Source organism: Vulpes lagopus, chromosome 12 (assembly GCF_018345385.1).
Source record: "Vulpes lagopus strain Blue_001 chromosome 12, ASM1834538v1, whole genome shotgun sequence".
Taxonomy (NCBI): Eukaryota; Metazoa; Chordata; class Mammalia; order Carnivora; family Canidae; genus Vulpes; species Vulpes lagopus.
In genome coordinates this window covers 23,419,285-23,441,955 of record NC_054835.1, presented here as the reverse complement: position 1 = coordinate 23,441,955, position 22,671 = coordinate 23,419,285, and the positions used below count along the sequence as shown (strand labels likewise).

The window sequence follows — 22,671 nt, the reverse complement described above, 5'->3', positions numbered from 1 at the left end:
TTCTCTCTCTCTCCCTCTCCCTTTGCCCCTCTGCCTGGCCCTGTGTGCATACTCTCTCTTTTCATATTAAAAAAAAAAAAAAAAAAGAGGAACAGAGAAATAAGCGACAATCTAAAATACAAAAATGACTTTCAATCTCTAATTATGCAAAATGAACAGAGGTAGAAAGAACCCTGGGACTGAGCAATTAAATCTAAATTGGTCAAATTCGACTTTTGGCCAATTTCTGGTAGGCTGGACTCCTAACTGCAAAATACAATAAAAATGTCCTGGGGCAGGGGAATGAACACAGGTAAAGTCAGAGAGGTCTGCTGTGTAGGAGGTACTGAAGCGGCTCATCAGAACATAATTCTTTGGTAGAAATCACTGTCTTGGCTTAGAGTTCAATTTTTAACATCTCTACCTATCTCCATTTGGAACTTCCTTTGGCTCAATGTTCTGAACCTTGGATACAAAATAAAAATAACCTGGGTTATCTTTCCAAAATATCAATGTCTAGGTCCTGTCTCCCAGAAATTGTTTAATTGCTCTAGGATTGGGCCTAAACACTGACAATTTTGTTTTGTTCTTAAGATTTATTTATTTGAGAGAGAGAGTGTGAGCATATATAACCAGAGATAGGGGCGGGGGCGTGGGAGAGAATCTCAAGCCAACTCCCTTCTGAGTGTGGAGCCTGACTCAGCTTGATCTCAAGACCTGAGCTGAAACTGAGTCACCCAGGCACCTCGATATTTTTTTTTTTAATTTATGGTACTAATGTGGGACTAACTCTGCAGCTGTAATTGAGAACCCCAAAGCTTAAATAAAAGGTCTGTAGCTGCTATACTTCATTAGCAGCACACCACTGACCCCTATGGGTAGGGTTCTGTTAGCAATAATAAAAGCAGTAGAAATCATAGAGGCCTCACTGTCTGCCCTTCTGAAGTGAACACTAAGGTAATCTCCTTGCCAGGTGAACACATAACTCTAACTCAGGCCAATTTTTTTTTATCGGGGTCTGGATGAAAAGCTATGACTCCCAGCAACACTATTCTTCTCAGAGAATAAAAGGACCTTTCCTTCTTTAATTATTATCCAAAATAATTTCAGGAGTTTCTTGCTCTCCCTCAATTTGGGGCAGAGGAGGGACTCTCTTTCCAGGAGTGTGCTTACTGCTGAAGTCAAGAGAAAAAGACATCTGGGTTTACCAAAAACTATGGTTCAAGCACCAAACTGAAGTGGTTCATAGTGGTCCCAGAAATGCTATGGCTTTATGCAAAATATGGCCCATGGAGCCAGGAATTTGTTAGAAATGCAGATTCCTCGGTCTCACTACAGACCAACTAAGTCAGAATCTGCTTTATACAAGATCTCTAGGAGATATATAGAATTTATATAGATTTACACTATAGTTTGAGAAACATTGCTGTAAGGAAAAGGATCATTCAAGACACAGCACTATCTATATAGATTAAAAACTTCAAGGACTATTTCCCTCTTTAAATTAGATCATTTACAAAAGAACAATAAAAGCATTTTAAAAACAGCATAGACTACAGCTGCCTTGGAAACTCACCTTCCACACAGTCAGATTTAGGCCTTCCTTGTGATGTTCTCTTAAAAGGATCTTAGTTCTCTGAGTGAATATATATTTAACCCCATACAGATCCAAAGCAAAAAGAAAAGCTTTTTACTCATTTTTATTTCTGAGATATATTTATATCACAGAATAAGCTGAAAACTGCATGACTTTCTAGGGCTATAACACCAAGTATACCATTTTGAATCCTGAAGTCAAGAAGTCGTAAAATACAGTTACACAGGAACATTAATGGGCCTACATAGCAAAGGCTGTAAAATATTTACAAATCCAAATAGAAAAATAATGTACTCCCCACCCCAAAAAGAACATCCTTTATGAAAAAAGAAAGAAAAAGGCCCATGTGTGTGACTTTGGCTACTACAACCTAAAAATGTGACACTTTTTCTATTTAAAGTAATACCTGTGGGAATCCTAATAGAGGAGTGGATAGCTAAGCAAAATATAAGGAGAAAACTCATGGATGTTAAGGGCCAGCAACTGCTAATACAAAGCCACACAGAAATACCATGGCTCTTTCCTTCCATGCTAACGTGGCTCAAGAAGCAAGAGCATAAAATCCTGGGCCAGACAACATTAAAATCTAGGGCCTCTTTCTCCCCTCCATCCTATAAGCTTAAATGTCATTTTTAGGTTCAGAGTGAGTCCATCATGTTGTCAGCCGCCAGATAAATTAATAAGTAGGGTTGTTAAGGCATAAACTTGAAGAGAACATAACACATAACCTGTGGGTGATGTGTCAACAGAACAGGGAGAGTTATTTCAAAGGTTATGTGGGATTTCTGGGAGAATCCATTAATATTTCAGTATTCATTTTTAGTCTCCTGAGAGACTCCACAGATTCTTCTGAGTCTACAGGGTGGCTAGATAGCCATGACAATTATATGAGGAAACTATCCTTATATAATTGGTCAACTCCACTCATTAAAGAAATGAGTATGAAAAGCAAATGCTAATATTCCCAAGAAACACAATAAGGAATGTTGTTTGCATTTTTATGAGCTGGTGTCTAGAGCTTGGTCAGTGTACAGACTCTGAAAGCAGTGACTTTCCATTACTAAAATGCACAACCCACAGAGAGAGGACTGTAACCCTATTTTCTTAGACCCTCTGCCAGCCAAGAATTAAATGTACCTGTACTGGCTGGCATAAATCCCAGACATAATGCTGCTCATAAGGTAGAAAAGAAAATGCTGGTGTGTGTAGCAGAAAGTGAGGCTGTTTAGTTTATGTAATCTCTGAGAACATATATTTTCATATCTATGGCATGTCTTCCAATTTCTGATGTTGGGAAATAAGTTTGTTGGGCATCTTTGGAGAAAAACATGTACAAATGTCTAGCTGAAAGAGCCCCTCTAATTCTACCACAATTAAAAACCTGGTTTGTAGGGAGCCATGTGATGTGACCTATTATTTTTCCAGCCTTCTCTACACAGATGGAAGGTCATCCTTAATATTTCTCATTTATTTTGTACAGCAACAGAAACTAATTTTAGTTCCACTGGTGTCACATATTCACAGATACTCTAGACTTTGGAGCCTTTTATTATTAGAATCCTGGAAGCTAATTAAATTGGAAGTATGGGTGGGAGGAAGAAGGGGGACAAGAAGAACCAATCAAGCAGTACCTCCCAACTGAAATAAAGGTACATTTTTTACACAAATGGCTCAAATGGCTGCCTCAAAACCTTTCAGAATTAGGGCATACACCAATAAAATATAAAAAAGGCAAAGGTTTGAAACCCTCAAAACAGGATGATCTCTATGAGGTCATTTAAATGCTGTTCAAGGAAAAAAGGAATTATAGGGGCTCTCCAGAGTTAAGAAGCGGGAATAATAATAAGCTCTGGAAAAGATACTAAATATTAAAGAGTGCTGAACAACAGGTTGGCTAAATATCAAGCTTCTGTTTACAGGCAAGACAACAAAACAATCTCGTACACATCTGCAAACATGCCCCATAAGGATTAATTAATTAATTGACAGTATCAACTAATTCTATGAAGACAAATAATCCTGTCCTTTATCAAAGGACATTGCTCTGCTCATCAAGGAAAGGTCTAATTCTAAAAAGCTGAATAATTTAAAGCTCTTCAGCATATCAAGAATGAAAAATAACCAAAAGAAAGAACGAAGGAAGAAAAATACTTACCAGACTATCTAGTCCTCCTCCCAAGAGATCCACTGCTCCCATCTGCATTGAGGACACCTGTGGCACATTGACTGGGGGACCAAGGTCAAGGTTTAAGAGATCTCCTAGAAGGTCACCTTGAGAGGGGATAACCTGAGGCTGTTCCAGGTTCGTGGCAGTGGTGGTGCCAACAGGGCTGTCACCTGCATCAGTGCTGCAGTCACACACACAAAGAGGGGAAAAGAAAAAAAGTCACTTTCACCCAGGACATAATAACAAGGCAACAAGTGAATGTCAGATCCAGAAAATAGAGGAGGAAGGGAAAAAGAAACACCAAAAAATCCCCACACACTTTATTTCATTTATTTTTTTAGCAGTGTTATTTTTTTAAAAGATTTTATTTTTAAACAATCTCTACACTCAATGTGGGGCTCAAACTCACAACACTAAGATGAAGGGTTCCATGCTCTACCAATTAAGCCAGTTAGGCACCCCTAAAAAACTTATTTCATAATCATTTGTTGATGCACATGAAGAGATGACAGCAATTCTTATTTTTATCAAGATAAATAAAAATAAATAGTTGCTACAATGAAAATTAATGTATACTATGTAACCTCATCAGTCAGTCCATTTTAACTGAGTACCTACACTATGACAGAGCACTATAATGAGAACCTTGGGGCTGTATTTTTTTTTTTTTAAGATTTTATTTATTTATTCATGAGAGACACAGAGAGAGAGAGGCAGGCAGAGACATAGATAGAGGGAGAAGCAGGCTCCATGCACGGAGCCCGATGTGGGACTTGATCCGGGGACCATGGGATCACACCCTGAGCAGAAGGCAGATGCTCAACCCCTGAGCCACCCAGGCGTCCCTTGGGGCTATATTTTTTTTTTGGGGGGGGGCTATATTTTTAAAAAAGGAAATATATCTCCTGTCCTCAACTTAAACAACAACAAAAAGCAGCATTTACAGGATGACTGCAAAGCATATTCACTGTGTAACAGCAGAAATGAGTACTGTATGAGTGTCTGCATATGGACAGGATATAGATGACAAGCAAAACAAGCCAGGTAGGACTGATTCTAAAAGCTTCTGAGAATGGTTTTATGACTAGAGTTTGAAGAATAGCACAGTTATGAGGAACTACCAGGGAAAGACCTCCCCTAAAGGAAGGGATAGTTTGTGCAAAGGCACAGAAATGAACAATCTGACAGTAGAGGTGGTAAAAAATGATGTTGGCAGGGGCAGGGATTGGGATTAAGATTCTGGGAAACAGAAGATGGGGAGATAAAACTTTGAAAACTAGCCTGAAAAATTAATTTTTTATGATAAGCAATACAGAATCACTTTGATTTGTTGAACAAAGAACTAAAAGTAACATTTCAGAAACATCCCTCTAGCAGCTGTGTTTCAAATGGACTAAAGGTGGAAAAATGAGCATGGAGATCAGGAAAGAGTAATCTCAACTGCTACATAAAAAAAAAAAGTGGGATCCCTGGGTGGCTCAGCAGTTTGGCACCTGCCTTCGGCCCAGGGCATGATCCTGGAGTCCCGGGATTGAGTCCCACATCATGCCTGCTTCTCCTTCTCCCTGTGTCTCTGTGTCTCTCTCTCTGTGTCTCTTGTGAATAAATAAATAAAATCCTTTTAAAAAATAAAATAAAATAAAAATAAATTAAAAGCAAGTGATGAGTTCCAAGAGACAGTAGTTGTTGGGTCAACTGGATAGGTGTGTGAGAAAAAAAAATGAACCTTGGCTTTTGTACCTCACAAAATAAAAATTAAAGAGACAAAGTGGACATATATGTGAAGGGGAAAACCTAGGAGAGTAGCCTGATGGCCTTGGAGTAGATAAAAGTTTCTACAGAAAACATTAAGTATGAAAGGAAAAAAATGATGACCTGGACTCACTCAACAAATGCAAATGCAAAGTAAAGCAAGGCCCCATATCTCACAGAATGGCAAAAACTAATATGATTGACAACCCCAAGTGCTCCTCAGGGTGTGAATCACCTAGAACTCTTATACACTGCTGGAAGTGTACATTGGTAGGACTTCTTGGGAAAACTGGCAACGTCTCCTGAGGCTAAATATACATCTCTTCTATGATCCAACAATTCCATTCCTAGGTGTATACACAAGAGAAGTATGTAAGTCTACTAAGACGTACACAGAATATTCATAGCAGCTTTATCTGTAAGAGCCCCAAACTGAAAAAAGGTATGTCAACAGAAAATATAAATAAATTGTGGCATATGTGGGCAATGGAATACTATATACCAATAAACAGAAACAGATAACTGATTTATATATCATGTTCAAAAATAAGCAAAACTATTGTGATGGAAGTCAAAACAACGGTTATCTCTGGTAAGTGGGTATTAACAGCAAAGGGATATGAGGACTCTTCTAGAGTCCTGGAAATATCTGATCAGGGTAGTGGTTATGATTGTATACATATGTACAAGTCTACTGAGCTACACACTAATGGTTAGTGCACTATTAAGATGATCACAAATGGCATATAATTTCAAAGAGGGGGGAGGAATTCCACAAGGAAAATTCCAGGCTCAGACAGCTTCACTGTGAATTCTTCCAAACATTTAAAAACAAAATAAAACCAAACTTAGATAAATTTTAAAAGAGAATAGAGAATGACAATTAAGAAAATCTAAAAATAGTTAAGACTGCTTGTGTAATATTAAATAATTTTTTCTAATTAGGCTGGATAATTTATTGATTTTTTTTAACATTTTATTTATTTATTCATGAGAGACACTCAGGGAGAGGCAGAGACACAGGCAAAGGGAGAAGTAGGCTCCCCATGGGGCACCCAATGTGGGACTCAACCCCAAGACCCTGGGATCATGACCTGAGCCAGAGGCAGATGCTCAACCACTGAGCCACCCAGGTGCCCTGTGATTTTTTTTTTTTTTTAAAGTCCTTATCTGTTAGAGATACCAAGTAAAGGTAAAATGAGAGGAAGTCTGGGATTTGACTTAAAGTACTCCAGCTCCCTCAAAAAATAAAAAATTGTGGGGGAGATACATGAAACAAGTTTGGCAAAATAGTAAGAACTGCTGAACCTGAGTGAAGAGTAGACAGGAATTTGTTATCCCACTCTATCTTGCATGTTTTCTGAGATTAATACAAAGAAAAAATACTGTAAAAATTCTATTAATGATATTTTCTTGAACATAAAAGAGAGAAAAATGAATAATCAAACTCAGAATAAACAAACAAAAACTAAGAAGCAAAAAGACTGCTGATGCTCCTCACAATGACAGAGGAATCTGAAAGGATGATGGGAAAACAAATGTTGTGCTCAACTGTTAAATTTCAAGTATGAGACACAAATGAAGAAATCAAACAGGGCAGCCCGGGTGGCTCAGCAGTTTAGTGCCTGCCTTCAGCCCAGGGTGTGATCCTAGAGACCCGGGATTGAGTCCCATGTTGGGCTCCCTGCATGGAGCCTGCTTCTCCCTCTGCCAGTGTCTCTGCCTCTCTCTCTCTCTCATGAATAAATAAATAAAATCTTTATTAAAAATAAAAAAAAAGAAGTCAAACAGATAGCCAAGGACAAGGGACTGGCAGTCAGAGTTCGGGAAGAAATCAGACACACATCTCAGGTGAAATCAGCAGAGCACCGTGAGTGTGGCAGGAGGAGTAGTAGGCGGTCTAGAGTAAGCAGACAGAGATCAAATGTTGGCTCCAAAAATGACCATGTGATCTTGGGCAAGTGACAACTTTTCTGAGACAAAGACTCCTCATTATAAAATGGTAACAATGTTACCCAAACAGGGATCTATTTTAGGCAGGATGAAACGAAAACATGGTATAAAATGGAAAGGCCTTGTAATACATCAGTGGCTGTGCTTAGTAGATCAGTCCCAGAAGGGAATACAAAGAGAAGCACAGAGAGAGCAAGTTCAGAATGAGCCTCGCAACACATTCAAGATTAATGACTAGAAAGAGAACGAACACAGAACAGCAAAGATTAAAGACAGAAAAACAATCTAAGAAAGATGACTTAGGAGCAAAAAGTGTCAAGGAAACCAAGATGAGAAGTATCTAGAGTGGGGGAAGAGGAGCATATACAGCCAAAAATTAATAAAGAAGTCAAAAGAGGGAAGCAATTTCATATGCACCTGCCAAGAAATACATGAAATTTCTATAAAGGATGTTCTCTGAACACGAAATTCTATCATCTCATGACATGTGCCATTTAAGAAGTGTTCTGTCATATTGTTTATCAGGACCTCTACACAGAAGGCAAAAGAAGTAACAGTGCACATATTTTCCTTCCATGAGAAGAAAAAGAGAGTTAGATGAAAGAAGTAAATGATCCCATGGTTTCAACAAGAAGATGGCAAACCATTATGCATTTTTTCTAAATGACAAACACAAGAAAACACGAAAATGTTCTCCATTGTAAACTCCTGGAAATAACTGCCTAATTGTCATCAAAGCAGTATTTTTTAAAAGGTGAGATTTTTCTAAATTAGGCAACTATTTACCCTCTCACCTCCCCGCTGCCCAGAGCAGCTGACAAGTTTTAGTAAGCAATACCCAACTGGAAAGCACTTTTTGCTTTCCCAAGTAGATATTAAAAGATTTAGTTAAGTAAGCATTTTTAGATCTCTAGAAGAGGCAGAGTAAGGTTTTACAGTGTAGCTGTATTTCATGTCAGAGCCTTATCCCTTCTTAACTGAATGCTGCAGAAGAGCTAGGTAATGTCTGTGCTATTACAGATATACCATTTGGAACAATATATCATCCCCGTTTATTTCAAAGGGAATTTTTATGCATTTGTGTTTCCTTTAAAAAGATAATACAAGCACAATGGACCAAAAAATCCTTTTTTTGTCTAAAAAGGAACCACATAAGGAATTGTGAAGGTAACAAATGAAAGACTATTAATCAGATAAAGATCTTATGTAAGAGATTGTTTCTTTTTTTCTTTTTTAAAAATTTATTTATTTATTTATTCATGAGTGAGAGAGTGAGAGAGGGAGAGACACAGGCAGAGGGAGAAGCAAGCTCCATGCAGAGAGCCTGGCATGGGACTCGATCCTGGGTCTCCAGGATCACACCCTGGGCTGCAGGCAGCACTAAACCGCTGTGCCACGGGGGCTGACCCTGTTTCTTTTTCTAGTATAAATATTGGTTCTTTACTTATGTTCAAGGAAGGGTTGTTTTTATTTGTTGATTTTTTTTTCACTTCCCCTCCCAAGGGTCAAAAGCTATCAATATTGTGATATTACTTATCACAAGTAATCTAAATGGCATATAAATATGGTTACGGAGCCAAGTTAAAAAGAAAATCCCTATTTATCACCCAAACTTAACAGACTAGGAGATGGTGTACTTATTAGTCAAATGGTCATATCTAGGTTAAATATGCATGTCTACAAGAGAAACATCCTACTGTTACAAGGCCTAATCCTTATGAAGCCACAACTTCCTTTGAGTAAAAATCACAGCATCTGCCCTAAAACCAGATTCAACTCATGTGAAGGCTAATGAATATCAATAAACATTTGCTTGGATGTTGCCCTTTCCTCTTTATTATTTTTTTAAATTTTTTTATTTATTTATGACAGTCACACAGAGAGAGAGAGAGAGAGGCAGAGACACAGGCAGAGGGAGAAGCAGGCTCCATGCACCGGGAGCCGGACGTGGGACTCGATCCCGGGTCTCCAGGATCACACCCTGGGCCAAAGGCAGGCGCCAAACCGCTGTGTCACCCAGGGATCCCCCCTTTCCTCTTTAAGTAAGTCCTTTCTCTTCCTTTTTTCGATGAACCTGACTATAGACATCAATTTTATTGATCTTTTCAGAGAACCAGCTCCTGGTTTCCTTAATCTATTGTTATTTTTTTTGTCTCTGTTTCATTTATTTTTGCTCTAATCTTTATTATTTCCTTCCTTCTACTGGCTTTGTGATTTGTTTTTTTTCTACTTGCTTTAGGTATAAGGTGAGGTTGGGATTTACTTATTTCCGAAATTGGCCTCAGGAAGGTACTGCTATAATCTTCCCTCTTAGAACAGCACTGCTGCATCTCAACTCTGTTTAAATGTTCTAATCAAAAAAAACAGAGTGGCTGAATGGATTAAAAAAACAAGAGCCGGGCAGCCCCGGTGGCTCAGTGGTTTAGCGCCGCCTGCAGCCCGGGGCGTGATCCTGGAGACCTGGGTCGAGTCCGCATTGGGCTCCCTGCATGGTGCCTGCTTCTCCCTCTGCCTGTGTCTCTGCCTCTCTCTCTCTGTGTCTCTATGAATAAATAAATAAAATCTTAAAAAAAAAAAAAAAAAAAACAAAAAACAAAAAACAAGAGCCAGGCAGCCCAGGTGGCTCAGCAGTTTAGTACCACCTTTGGCCCAGGGCCTGATCCTGGAGACCCGGGATGGAGTCCCACGTCAGGCTCCCTGCATGGAGCCTGCTTCTTCTCCCTCTGCCACTCTCGTTCTCTCTGTGTATTTCTCATTAATAAATAAATAAAGTCTTAAAAAAAAAAAAAAAACACCAAGAGCCAAATATACTCTCCCCACAAGAGACTCACTTCAGACCTAAAGACACATGCAGACTGAAAATAGAGTGTAAAAACATTTACCATGCAAATGGAAGCAAAAAAAGAAAGATAGGGTAGTAATATTTATATTGGACCAAACAGGCTTTAAAACAAAGACTATAACAAAAAACAAAGATGGACACCACCTAATGGGAGGAAATAATCCAACAAGAGAATATAACAATTATAAATATCCATGTACCCAATATGGGAGTGCCTAAATACATAAAGCAACTATTATTAGACATTAAGGAAGAAATTGACAGTAGTTCAATAACAGCAGGGGACAAGACTCTACTTACATCATGGATATATCATCCACACAGAAGACCAACAAGAAGCAGTGGCTTTGAATGACATGCAGGAGCAGATGCTTTTTTAACAGATATATTCAAAACATTCATTCAAAAACAGCAGAATACACATTTCTGCGTGTATCCAAAGTGCACATGCAACATTCTCCAAAACAGACCACGTGTTAGGTCCCAAAACAAGTCTCATAAATTCAAAAAGACTGAAATCATATCATGCATCTTTTTTGACCACAATGTTATAAAACTAGCAATCAATCACAATAAATAATTTGGAGAGAACATAAATTCACAGAAGCTAAACAATATGCTCCTAAACAATGAATAAGTCAACCAAGAAATCAAAGAAGAAATTAAAAAAAAAAATACATAGAGGCAAATGAAAATGAAAACACAACTGTCCCAAATCTTTGGGATGCAGCAAAAGCTGTTCTAAGAGGAAGGTAACAGCAACACAGGCCTACCTCAGGAAGCAAGAAACCTAATCTTATCCCTTAAGGAGCTAGAAAAAAAAACAAAGCCCAAAGCCAGTAGAAGGAATGAATCTAGACTGCTTTTATAAAACAATCCTGCAAATGTTATTTCATTATCAGCTTTATAGCATAAAATAAGTATCTGCTAACTTTATCCATACACTTCAACCAAAGTTATGCTAAAGGTAGGGGAGCTCAGGTGGTTCTGTCAGTTAAACAGCCGCCTTCAGCTCAGGTTATGATCCATGTTGGGCTCCCTGCTCAGCAGGGAGTCTGGTTCTCCCTTTGCACCAACCCTCCCCACTCCTGTTCTCTTGCTCTCAAATAAATAAAATCTGAAAGGAAAAAAAGAAAAGAAATCTAAAGGTACATATAGGCTTTCTTCCAAATTTTCAGCCCTGACAAGATTTCCAGTGCCATCTGCAGACTTAAGCAAGTTTCAAACTTACCAGTTTAGAAGTTTTCACCATTTTCTAAAGCCATTATCTTATCTACTCCCAGTTTAGAACACACAGAGGCCTTTCACCTATTATGTTTGTGGTCACTGGTCTTCAGATGGAGCCCCCAGGGCAGTGTAACAGGTTTGCAAAATGCACAGCAGGTTCTTTTCTAGACTATAAAAGCATGAGGAAAACCAATTCTGTTCTAAACAGTTACTTCTCACTCAAAATCTAGTTCATCTGCTTACCTCCCATGATGTATTGGCAAGTGTTTACGATGGATTCCATGACTTCCTTCCACAAAAGCATTGGGAGGCTTATGGTATACTGAAGCCAAAGATCCAATGTGGCAGATGAGCTCATCCAGCAAAGTTGGCTCAATAAGATCTGTTTCCTCAGAAATCAGTGGCTTCTCAGACAAGACTACTTCTTTGGCTGTGACAGGGTCCGTTGAGAGAAGGCGCCAATAAATATAGCCCCGGTCTCGAAGGTCAGGATTATCAGAATCCTAATGAAAGGCAAGGGCAAGAAGGTTTAAATGGAACTTTTCTCCACACAGAAAATCAACCTGCTAGATTTATTATCAAGGCAATGCTGTAGTGATTTATAAAGAGTTGGCTATTAAGATATTTAAACTCAACATAGTTTTAACACATTCATAATTCTATAATCTTTAGCGTTTCAAAGAGTTTAAATTGAAAGGTTAGTCCTATGACTGAAATTCAAGGAATGTTGGGAAAAGGAAAATAGAAATTTAATCAGGCAGAAATTTACTCCCTGAGATGGCCTCAGAACACAAAAATAATATTTTTAACTGCTATTAATATTAGGATTATTCATAAAATATACCTTACAAATATTTTACCCATACCTTCTTTTTTCATTCAAATATTTAGTAAGTATCTCCTATGGAGATACTGTCTAGGTCCTGAAAATTAAGAGATAATGGGCAGCCCGGGTGGCTCAGCGGTTTAGCGCCTGCCTTCAGCCCAGGGTATGATCCGGGAGACCCAGGATGGAGTCCCGCGTCGGGCTCCCTGTGTGGGGCCTGCTTCTCCCTCTTCCTGTGTCTCTGCCTCTCTATCTTTCTCTCTCTCTCATGAATAAATGAATAAAATCTTAAGGAAAGAAAGGAAAGAAAGGAAAGAAAGGAAAGAAAGGAAGAAAGGAAAGAAAGGAAAGAAAGGAAGAAAGAAGAAAGAAAGAAAGAAAGAAAGAAAGAAAGAAAGAAAGAAAGAGAAAAGAAAGAAAGAAGAAAAGAAAGAAAATTAAGAGATAACAACAGAGAGTACCTGACTTTAATAAGTGCAGAGTACTAATTATTACAATATAGTATGAGAGGTAGTAGTATTTAAAATAATAAAAAATTGTCAAAGATAACAACAGAACTAAGTGCTTCCCAAAGGGGTGACATTTGGCGGGGGGCGGGGGGTAGGGGAAAGGAGAGAATCTTTTTAAGATTTTATTATTAGAGAGAGATGGAGAGAATGAACATGCAAGAGGAGGGGGGTAGAAGGAGAGAGATAAGCAGACTCCCCGCTGAGTGGGGAGCTGGATGCAGGGCTCAATCCCAGGACCCTGGGATCATGACTTGAGCTGTGGTTAGACACTTAACCAACTGAGCCACCCAGGCGCCCCCACAAAGGGATGACATTTTAATCTAGTGGTCTTGTTTTATCTGTGGTAGTTTTAAAATAATTTTATATACTTATGACAAAAAAATTATCAATGCCACATCACAATTAGAGGTTTGTAACATAAAAATAAGTCTCTGAGGCACCTGGCTAGCTCAGTTAGTGGAGTTAACAATTCTTGATCTTAGGGGTCATGAGTTCAAGTCCCATGCTGGGTGTACAAATAAAATCTTAAAAAAAATTTTTTTAAATTAAAAAAATAAAAATACAGGGACACCTGGGTGGCTCAGTGGTTGGGCACCTGACTTTGGCTCAGGTTGTGATCCTGGGATCCAGGACTGAGTACCGCATCAGGCTCCCTGTGAGGAACCTGCTTCTCTCTGCCTATGTCTCTGCTTCTCTCTCTCTGTGTCTCTCATGAATAAATAAATATTTACATCCTTTCTCCATTTTAACTCTCCACCCCCAAAATATCCATATTAACAGTGTGGTATGCATCCTTCCAGAATGCTCCTAAGCACACATATATTCATTTTATATAAAACCAGTTTCACATTATATATACTGCTCTGCAAGGTGCTTTCTACATTCACATGTATACCTGCAAATTTCTCCTCTTTGTACAGCCCTGCATCATTATGGACTAGTGTCCTATTGAAGGGCATTTAGATGCTGCCTCTTTCTCCTTCCTTCCTGCCATTCATTCATTCATATGATTATAAAGTGGCAATAAATATCCTGGTATCTACCTCTCAGAGTATATGTATATGGTAGCATGTATGCCCAAGCTGTTCCAATACTACAACAGTAAGTCCCTGTTTCAGTATCTGTAATTAAAACACACATACAAAAATATTTTCTTTAAAACTGGTCCAATTTGAGGGCTTCCATGTGAGTTTCTAAATGGGCAGATGAACTTGTTTGTGATTTAAACACATAAGGAACTTAGCGTTCAGCTTAATACTAGCAGTGAATCTGATGGTTTTGACTACATGGTTTTAAATGGGTTTTCTTAGTCATATATTGTTTAATTTGCATCTGCAGTGGATTACTGGTTACAAACAAAAAAGCATTAGAAATGCCAAGATATGGGAAGTTAGTGAATAAAATTATCAAAATGGTAAACGTAATCTAAAATAATCTTTATTACATACATAAGCTGCATCATTATAATAGAAGTGCATATATATATGTATTACATACCATATCAAAATGTTTGTAGTATTTGAAATGTCAGGGTTAAAAAAAGGAAAGAGTGATCTAGTGTCCCATTTACATGATTTTGTTTTGTTTTTGAGGAGTTGGGTAATTTGTTTCAAAATAGCAGCCTGAAATCTCACTTAGATTTTCATTTGGAAACAAAGCTTGAATATTATAGAACATAAATAAACTGATTTTATAAGAGAGTTGAATATGAATTTTCCAAAATAAAAGGCCAGGAAAGCAATCCCCACCCCAGCTTTTGTTGATACATAAATTAAAAATTAAATCTTAAAAAATAAAAAATAAAATAAAATAAATAAAAATAAAAATAAAATCTTAACTTATATATTCAATCCCCAGAGCACACCATTTGAAATTTGTAGACTATGCTTTTTATTATACAATTAAAATGAATATTGCACATCACTTGACTGGAAAAATTTAGTCTCCTATCTTTACAGATTAGTAATATTGTTGAGGTATTTAACTTTATAATACAATTTAATAATATACTTATTAAAATAACATCTTTCTATTTCAAATTATTTCTCTCCTCTATTATGCACATATTAAACCAAATGGAAAAAAAAAATCCTGTGGGGATTTACAAAATTATGTACATCCATGAAAAAAATTTGAGTCCCATCCCCCCACAAATTCAAAACACTGCAACAGGGCAAAATGCTGCATATGGAATCACTGGACTAAATGGTATATATGTTAGGGGTGCCTAGGTGGCTCAGTCAGTTGAGTCTGACACTTTTTAAGATTTTATTTATCTGAGAGTGAGGGAGCGAGCTGAGGAGGGGGAGGCTCCATCCCAGGACTCCAAGATCATGACTAAGCCAAAGGCAGACACTTAACCGACTGAGCCACCCAGGTGCCCCAGTTAAGTCTGACTCTTGATTTTCATTTAGGTCATGATCTTAGGGTCTTGAGACTGAGCTTCATGTAGGGCTCTGCACTGGGCATGGAGACTGCTTGAGATTCTCTCCCTCCCTCTCCCTCAGCCTCCCTTCCCCCACACACTCAGGCTCTAAAAAATTAAATAAATAAATAGTAAAGGATATACATGCTGCAAATCTTAATAGACTTTAAAAATATAGCCCTGGGGCAGCCCCAGTGGCGCAGCAGTTTAGCACTGCCTGCAGCCCAGCGCATGAACCTGGAGACCCACGATGGAGTCCCACGTCGGGCTCCCTGCGTGGAGCCCACTTCTCCCTCTGCCTGTGTCTCTGCCTCTCTCTCTTTCTCTGTGTCTCTATGAATAAATAAATAAAATATTTAAAAAATATATATAGTCCTGTAAGAAATGATTATCAATTTTCTAAGACCTGAAGTTAAAAACAGGTAAGATCTCCACTGTTTGAACACTGCTGTTCTGAGAGCTGACTTGTTAGGCCTACTATAAGCTGGCCTTCACTGCCTCACTCTTTACCTGGAGCCACAAGAAATCAGTCCTAGTCAAGACTTGGAACAAGAAAACAGAAACCTTTTATGATTTTAGGGTGCCATTATGTGTTTAGTGACTCAGAAAATTTGGTTTTGAATCTGCTTTTCCACTAGCCCCATAGTTCCTTGCCAAGATCTGGAAAAGTAGTACATTTCTAAAATTTTGAGGGCTTCCAAAACAATTCTTACCAGGCAAACTCTATAACAGTAATTCTTAAACTAGACTTTGCATCAACATTATAGCACACCAAGGAAGCCACTCAGTGAGAGATTCCAGGGCCATATCACAGATTTTCATTCATTGTATCAGGAGCAGGCCCAGGAATTTATACTTCCAACCAACAAGCAGCACAGGTGATTTTGATGATGATGGTTTCTTAGTTTACAGATAGAGAAGTCTTCATCTTATTTTTTCTTTCATATATTATAATAGGCTAATTATTAAAGTCTGGACACTTTTGTGTATATTAACTAATTCCTAAGTACCAAAGCAAAGAAGACAAAATCTTTAAAATGAAGCCTTGGATTCAAAGGTTCATTTTATTTTCCTCTAATAATATTTCTAATTATATCACCAGTTTATTTAAAATTAGAAGCATAAATATTTTACATACAGTTCACTGAATTCTCAGTACAGGTAAAAAATAGTATTAATTAACTCAACTGTAGAGATGGGAAAGGAACAGTATTAAAAAGAAATTTGCTCAATCATGTCCTGAACCAGAGATGTGGCAGAAACAGAACCCTATCACCCAATTCAAATTAATACAACTTAGCATATCACACTGCCCTCAATTTAAATTGGTACCAATCATAAGTATTAGGTTCTTATTTCACAAACTTGAAGGGGGCAAAAAGAGAAAAAACTTCATGGGAATTATATATAATATATAAATATATATACAAAATATGCAAGCACAATATTTAAATGTGCTTGTTCTTTTATGCTAACTCCTCAGATCTCATTAACTGGATAAAAACAGCAGGGCTAGGGAAATTGCTTAATAAGTATTCATAATCAAATATGAAATAATCATCCACAATGATCTTAAAACTACTAAGTTTATTTGTATGTACTGATTTATGCACAAGAGTGCTTTAAATAGGGAAAGCAGGGAATGTGTAGTCTCAAAGTCATCCGTGACTTTCACATTAGAGAAGCAGCACAGCATAGTAGATAGGGACAAAGACACTGAAGCCAGGCTCCCTGGGTTTGAGTCCTAGCTTTGACCCATACTAATTGGGCCTATGTCTCAGATATCTCATCTACAAAATAGGAATAATACAATAGTAGAAGCCCTTATTGAAATTAAGTTAATATGAAAAGTGCTTACTAGAATGCCTGGTATACAGTAAGCATAATACATATAGTTATCATTAAAGATTCTATACTATTCTATACAAAAAGTCTAGAATTGGGAATATCTGATGGTTTACTTATATCCTCCCCTGTCCTAGAAAAGAACTTAGTCAAAGTTTACAAAAATGCATTGAAGGCTAGAGGGCCTAAATCAAACTAAAAACAGAAAAATGCATGCCACAAGAACTACACTTAAATCCTTCAATTTGAGCCTTCAATTTGATTCTAAGGTTCCTTAAATTTGATTCTAAGGTTTCCAACTGATACAAACAAGAAATCTGGTCAGGTAAGCCATTCAGATGGGCAGTTAACTACATATTAATGCTTAGGAGAATCCAAAACTGGTTAGGAATTTGTCTGATGGGACTTCATAAAAAAAAAACATAATGGAATAACAAATGACTGACAACAGATTCAAAGAGGATAGTTTCTCATGACAATCCTTAATACAAGATGATATAATTTAGTAAATGCAATTCTCTTGAGGGTCAGGTACAATAAGTCTAGATAGCCAGCCCTGGCTGAATTAGGCTTGATTCAGTGGTGAATTTCAACTATCAGTAAGAATAGAGTGTCCTTGTATCATTTAATCAATCCTCCCTAAATACTTTATCTCAGGCAAGTTTTGGTAAATACCAGGAGATGATAAGATTGAGTTTGAACTCTAACAAGAATCCAAAATACAGCTCTCTTATGATGCCTTTTAAATACAGATCCATAAGCCTTAAATAGGAGATGGAAACAGGGTTGAGAACTTGTGAATACAATGGAACCTACCAAGGACACTTGCTTGATTATAAGCCTATCCCTGTCTAGAGATGAGCAGAGAGAACATAGCCCAAATTCTTTTTAGAAAACTTGCTTTAGGAGAAAGAAAAGAAAAAAAAAGGAAAGAAAGAAAGAAAACTTGTTTTAAGGACACCTGGGTGGCTCAGTGGTTGAATGTCTGTCTGCCTTTGGGTCCTGGGATTGAGTCCTGCATCGGGCTCACCACAGGGAGCCTGCTTCTCCCTCTGCCTATGTCTCTGCCTCTCTGTGTCGCTCATGAATAAATAAATAAAATCTTTAAAAAGGGGTGGGGAGGGGAACGTAAGACGCTGGGGTGGCTCAGCAGTTGAGCATCTGCCTTCATTTCAGGGCGTTATCCTGAGTCTGGGATCGAGTCCTGCATTGGGCTCCCTGAAAGGAGTCTGCTTCTCCCTCTGTGTGTCCCTCATGAATAAATAAATAAAATCTTTAATAAATAGATAAATAAAACTTGTTTTAAATACATCTTAACACAGATACAAACGAGTGATCAAGGGTCTAGACTGGGAAGTCTACAACCCTCATTTTAAAAACAAGTAATATTAAATAACCACTGCCTTGATAGTTCCAGACACTGCTTCGCTTCAGGCAAAGGAAGACTTAAGTAGAAAAGGAAGTTAAAAAAAATACATTTTGGGGAGCCTGGGTGGCTCAGTTTGTTTAAGCAGCTGCCTTTGGCTTGAATCATGATTTCAGGGTCCTGGGATGAAGCCTTGCATCAGGCTCCCTGCTCAATGGGTAGCCTATTTCTCCCTTTCTACCACTTGTCTGTCTCATGCTCACTCTCTCAAATAAATAAAACTTTAAAACACAAAACAACAACAAAAAACACATCATAGGACTCTTACAAATAAATTTTAAAAGATGTAAAATCAGTAATAGGAAAGATGGCAGGTCAGAACTAGGCACAGTATTGTGAAAAGATTTTAAATTTGATATAATACCACTATAAAGAGACAAATAAGAAAAATGGTAAACTGAATATCTGAATCAGATTCATGTGTAGACACACACCTGAACTTCCAATGGCCTGCTACAGCCAGCCTGTTCAGAAATTCAATTAAGAACATAACTAAATTAAAAAAAATAAATTATGATGAATTGATGATTACTATTCTAGTTACATTAGATAAAATAACTATTTTCATCTCTGTGGATCTAAAACAGTGACCTGATCCTTTTGGCTGGCTGCCACCTTCCAGAAATCAGAACTCATCCTAGGAAGGACCAAAAACATTCAATGATTAAGGAGGCAGCATAAGCATTTTAAAATTATTTCAAGAGACAGGCTATCAACTCAAGGCACTTACTAGCATTACATGGTGCTTTCATTTCAAAGCTGGAATTAAGTCACCCAGAAGAAGTGAGACTCAAGTGAGTCACCCAATATTGTAAGACTCAATGTCATTTTCACATAGGTTCTTGACTAATAGTAAAAAAAAAAAAAAAAATCTAATTTTCATGAATAATCATAAAAATGAGTCAGTCAATTCACTTAAAAGCCATAGAACCAGCTATAATTCAGTGGTATAAGAGACACTTTGTATATTTTAACAGGATTTAAAGACTGCACCCAATTAAAACCTCCCCAAATGAATTTTCTTTTTTTTTTTTCCGAATGAATTTTCTTAGAGTTTCATAATTTCCTAAATATAAAACCAGACAAATTAAACCCATGCTTCTTCTAGATTTCATACCTGTGTTGCCAAACTCAACACTTGCTGTACCAGCTCCTGTGTTTCTGATGGTTTTTTGAGAAACAGCTTCACTATGGCAGTAAGCAGAGTGAGCTGCACCTAAGGGGAGGACACAATTTAACAAAGATAAAATGAAAGGCATTTACATTATTCCCTACCATCATTTCCAAAGCAGTGCTTACCCATTTATGAATTACTATGGGGGCTTTCTGATTTTGATTAAGAGATTAGGCTAAAACTCAGCCATTATCAAAAAGAGTAAGTTAAAGGTATTCATTAACTAAACACTCACTAACCGCTTATCCCCAAATTGTGTTGTTGGTGTCAAAAATTGCTTATTATTTATTAAATCCTTTATTATATAATTCTATCAAAAGATACAAATTTGAGAATTAATAAAGTACCTGTCATACTAGGCCAAGAGCCAAAAAACAGTAAAATTGTACCAGATCACAGCTAATTAAGAGTGGGGTGCTGAATCACACACAAAACTACAGGCTTATATGTGTTCCTTATAAAGACCCATTAAAATTACTATGATAGATTACATACATGACCTTCAATTTGCAGTGAGTGCAAATGCCTGGGGAAAAGGGTTTTATAATATATCTGCTTCTCTGGGCCTGTGGCTGTGAGGTCAGGTCTCTCCATTTTGGTAGAGGAGAGACAGAAGATGGGAGGAAGTCTATCCATCCATAGAGAATCTTTCTAAACTACACATGCCAGTCCTTACCCCAGCCCCAGGTAAGAAGCTCCGTTGTAATGAGCCACAACCACTGTGGAATAAGGAATAAGTCATCTTATCCCTGGAATAGGAATGAGTCATCTGCTTCTGGTGACAGAAAATTTAAAAAGTGGTAACTACTGCTCTCAGCCAGTAGTTGTTACAGTGTGGTTCCTGACCACTAGCAGCTGCAGCACTCTGAACCTGATGAGAAATGAAAATGCTTAAGCCCATCTCAGACCCACTGAGTCAGAAACACTAAGGGTGGGGCCCAGCAACCTGTGTTTTTAACAAACTCTCTAGGTTCATTAAAGTTTGAGAACCGCCAATCTAAGGCAGATTTGTCCCACCAGAAATCAGCACAAATGAAAAAATGACCCCTTTGGGGAGAAAAAGGTACTATATGTTATATATATATATTCACACACAAACAAATGAAAGTGCGTAACCTTTACTTTCCTTGAAATCTTTCCCAAGAGATCTGACACAAGACACAGATAAGAACTTACCTGGGTGCTTTCATCATGAAAACCCTCCAGGAAGCTCTCTAGTAACTCATCTGCATTGTCAATTCTCTCAGCATATTCTCCCACAATCCAAATCATAGCTGCTCGAGCATCTGGTTCATCAAGTGAATCTAAGTTCTCACACAGAGTGGCAATGATACTTTCATACCTGATTTAACAAAATGGACTATGGTTAACTGGACACATATGAGAACTGTATTTAACAATGAAGGTTAAAAACAAAACCACCAAAAACAAAATAAAACAAAACAAAACCACCAACAAGGTACCCTAAACCAAACCACCAAATATAAAGGCTTTTGGCCAAGAGAATGCATAGGCTTTAAGCCAGAATATTACACATGTCTTAAATTTCTCTTCAAATATGTTTTCATAACTGGACCATAAACTGTTATAAAAGCTCATGAGATATCCTTTTCACAAGGAAAAATTACCCTGTGGAATAAGATATGCCACTAACTTGTATTTCTAACAATCTTTCCTATAACTAGATCAGAGAATTTTCTTATGTTTTTTTTTTTTAATTTTTTTTTAAAATTATTTATTTATGTAGTCATACAGAGAGACAGAGAGAGAGAGAGAGAGAGGCAGAGACATAGGCAGAGGGAGAAGCAGGCTTCATGCACTGGGAGCCTGACGTGGGATTCGATCCCAGGTCTCCAGGATCGCACCCTGGGCCAAAGGCAGGCGCCAAACCGCTGCGCCACCCAGGGATCCCAGAATTTTCTTAAGTATTATTCCATTTTCCCTTTATGACAGAGGAAAACAAATTCCACTTTACTTTTATGAAAAGAGTTAGACAAAAACAGCATCCAGACTGCAAACAGTAATTTTGTCCATTAATCCACTATCTCTGCTTTTTATAGAGATCTTTATGTTCTTTTCTCCCAAGGCACCCACACTAATGACCTGTTTCTCCAAAGAAATAATTCAAGTATTTATTTTTATTTGTACAGGTCTATAGTGTTCTCATTTTTACCACATTGAATCCATCTCCTTGGCTAATGTAGTTTTAAACATAGAAATGATTATGTGGGGGTGACTGGGTGGTGCAGTTGGTTGAGCATCCAACTCTGGTTTCAGCTTAGGTTATGATCCTGGGGTCATGGGATTGAATCCCATATTGGGCTCTGTGCTCAGCAGAGTCTGCTTAAGTTTTTTTTTTTTTCTCCCTCTATCCCTCCCCCCTTGCTCACTCTCTCTCAAAAACATATAAATTTTTATAAAAATGACAATGTGTAACAAGTTAGATGTAGACAAGTGAATAGTACATTTGTTTGCCCTACCCTCCACTGATTAAATCAGGTTCTTGATAGCACTTTCTTAAACTGTCATAACCCCTTATTAATAGAAATCAGAAATGAACACATTTCTCCACTAATCACAGTGAAATATTCATCATCTCCACCCTTAATCTTTCTAAATTTAGAAGCCCAACTCTCCTCTTTTCTGGGAGAGTGGTAAAAGCATATGGTCCTTTTCCCAAAAATACCACTTCTAAAATAAAAAAAAAAAACACATATAATGTTTTTTTTTCTTACATATAATGCTTTTAATAAACCACTACCTTGCTAAATAAAGTATTTCTTCTAATTCTGAGTCCACCACTAAGCTAACTTACTGAAAGTTGCTTCATTTAACACTATCTTTAAAGACTAATCAGAAACTTTAGCACAACACATCTCTATGATTTTAAGGCAAAATGAGATCTAGGATGCTTACAAGACCTGTTCTTATTTTACCCTTGTAGATCTT

General features: G+C 37.6%; 1 protein-coding gene across 2 annotated transcripts in view; it reads right to left on the bottom strand.

The window, feature by feature from the left end:
• AP2B1 (adaptor related protein complex 2 subunit beta 1) overlaps window positions 1-22,671 on the bottom strand; it is a 132,785-nt gene that overhangs the window by 58,455 nt on the left and 51,659 nt on the right. For both annotated transcript variants that reach the window (XM_041724558.1, XM_041724559.1), the window contains exons 11-14: window positions 20,899-21,064; window positions 19,666-19,764; window positions 11,761-12,020; window positions 3,732-3,924 (exon numbers count right to left, since the gene is read on the bottom strand). In XM_041724558.1, the coding sequence (XP_041580492.1) occupies window positions 3,732-3,924; window positions 11,761-12,020; window positions 19,666-19,764; window positions 20,899-21,064 (718 nt within the window). The remainder of the gene's footprint in view (window positions 1-3,731; window positions 3,925-11,760; window positions 12,021-19,665; window positions 19,765-20,898; window positions 21,065-22,671) is intronic.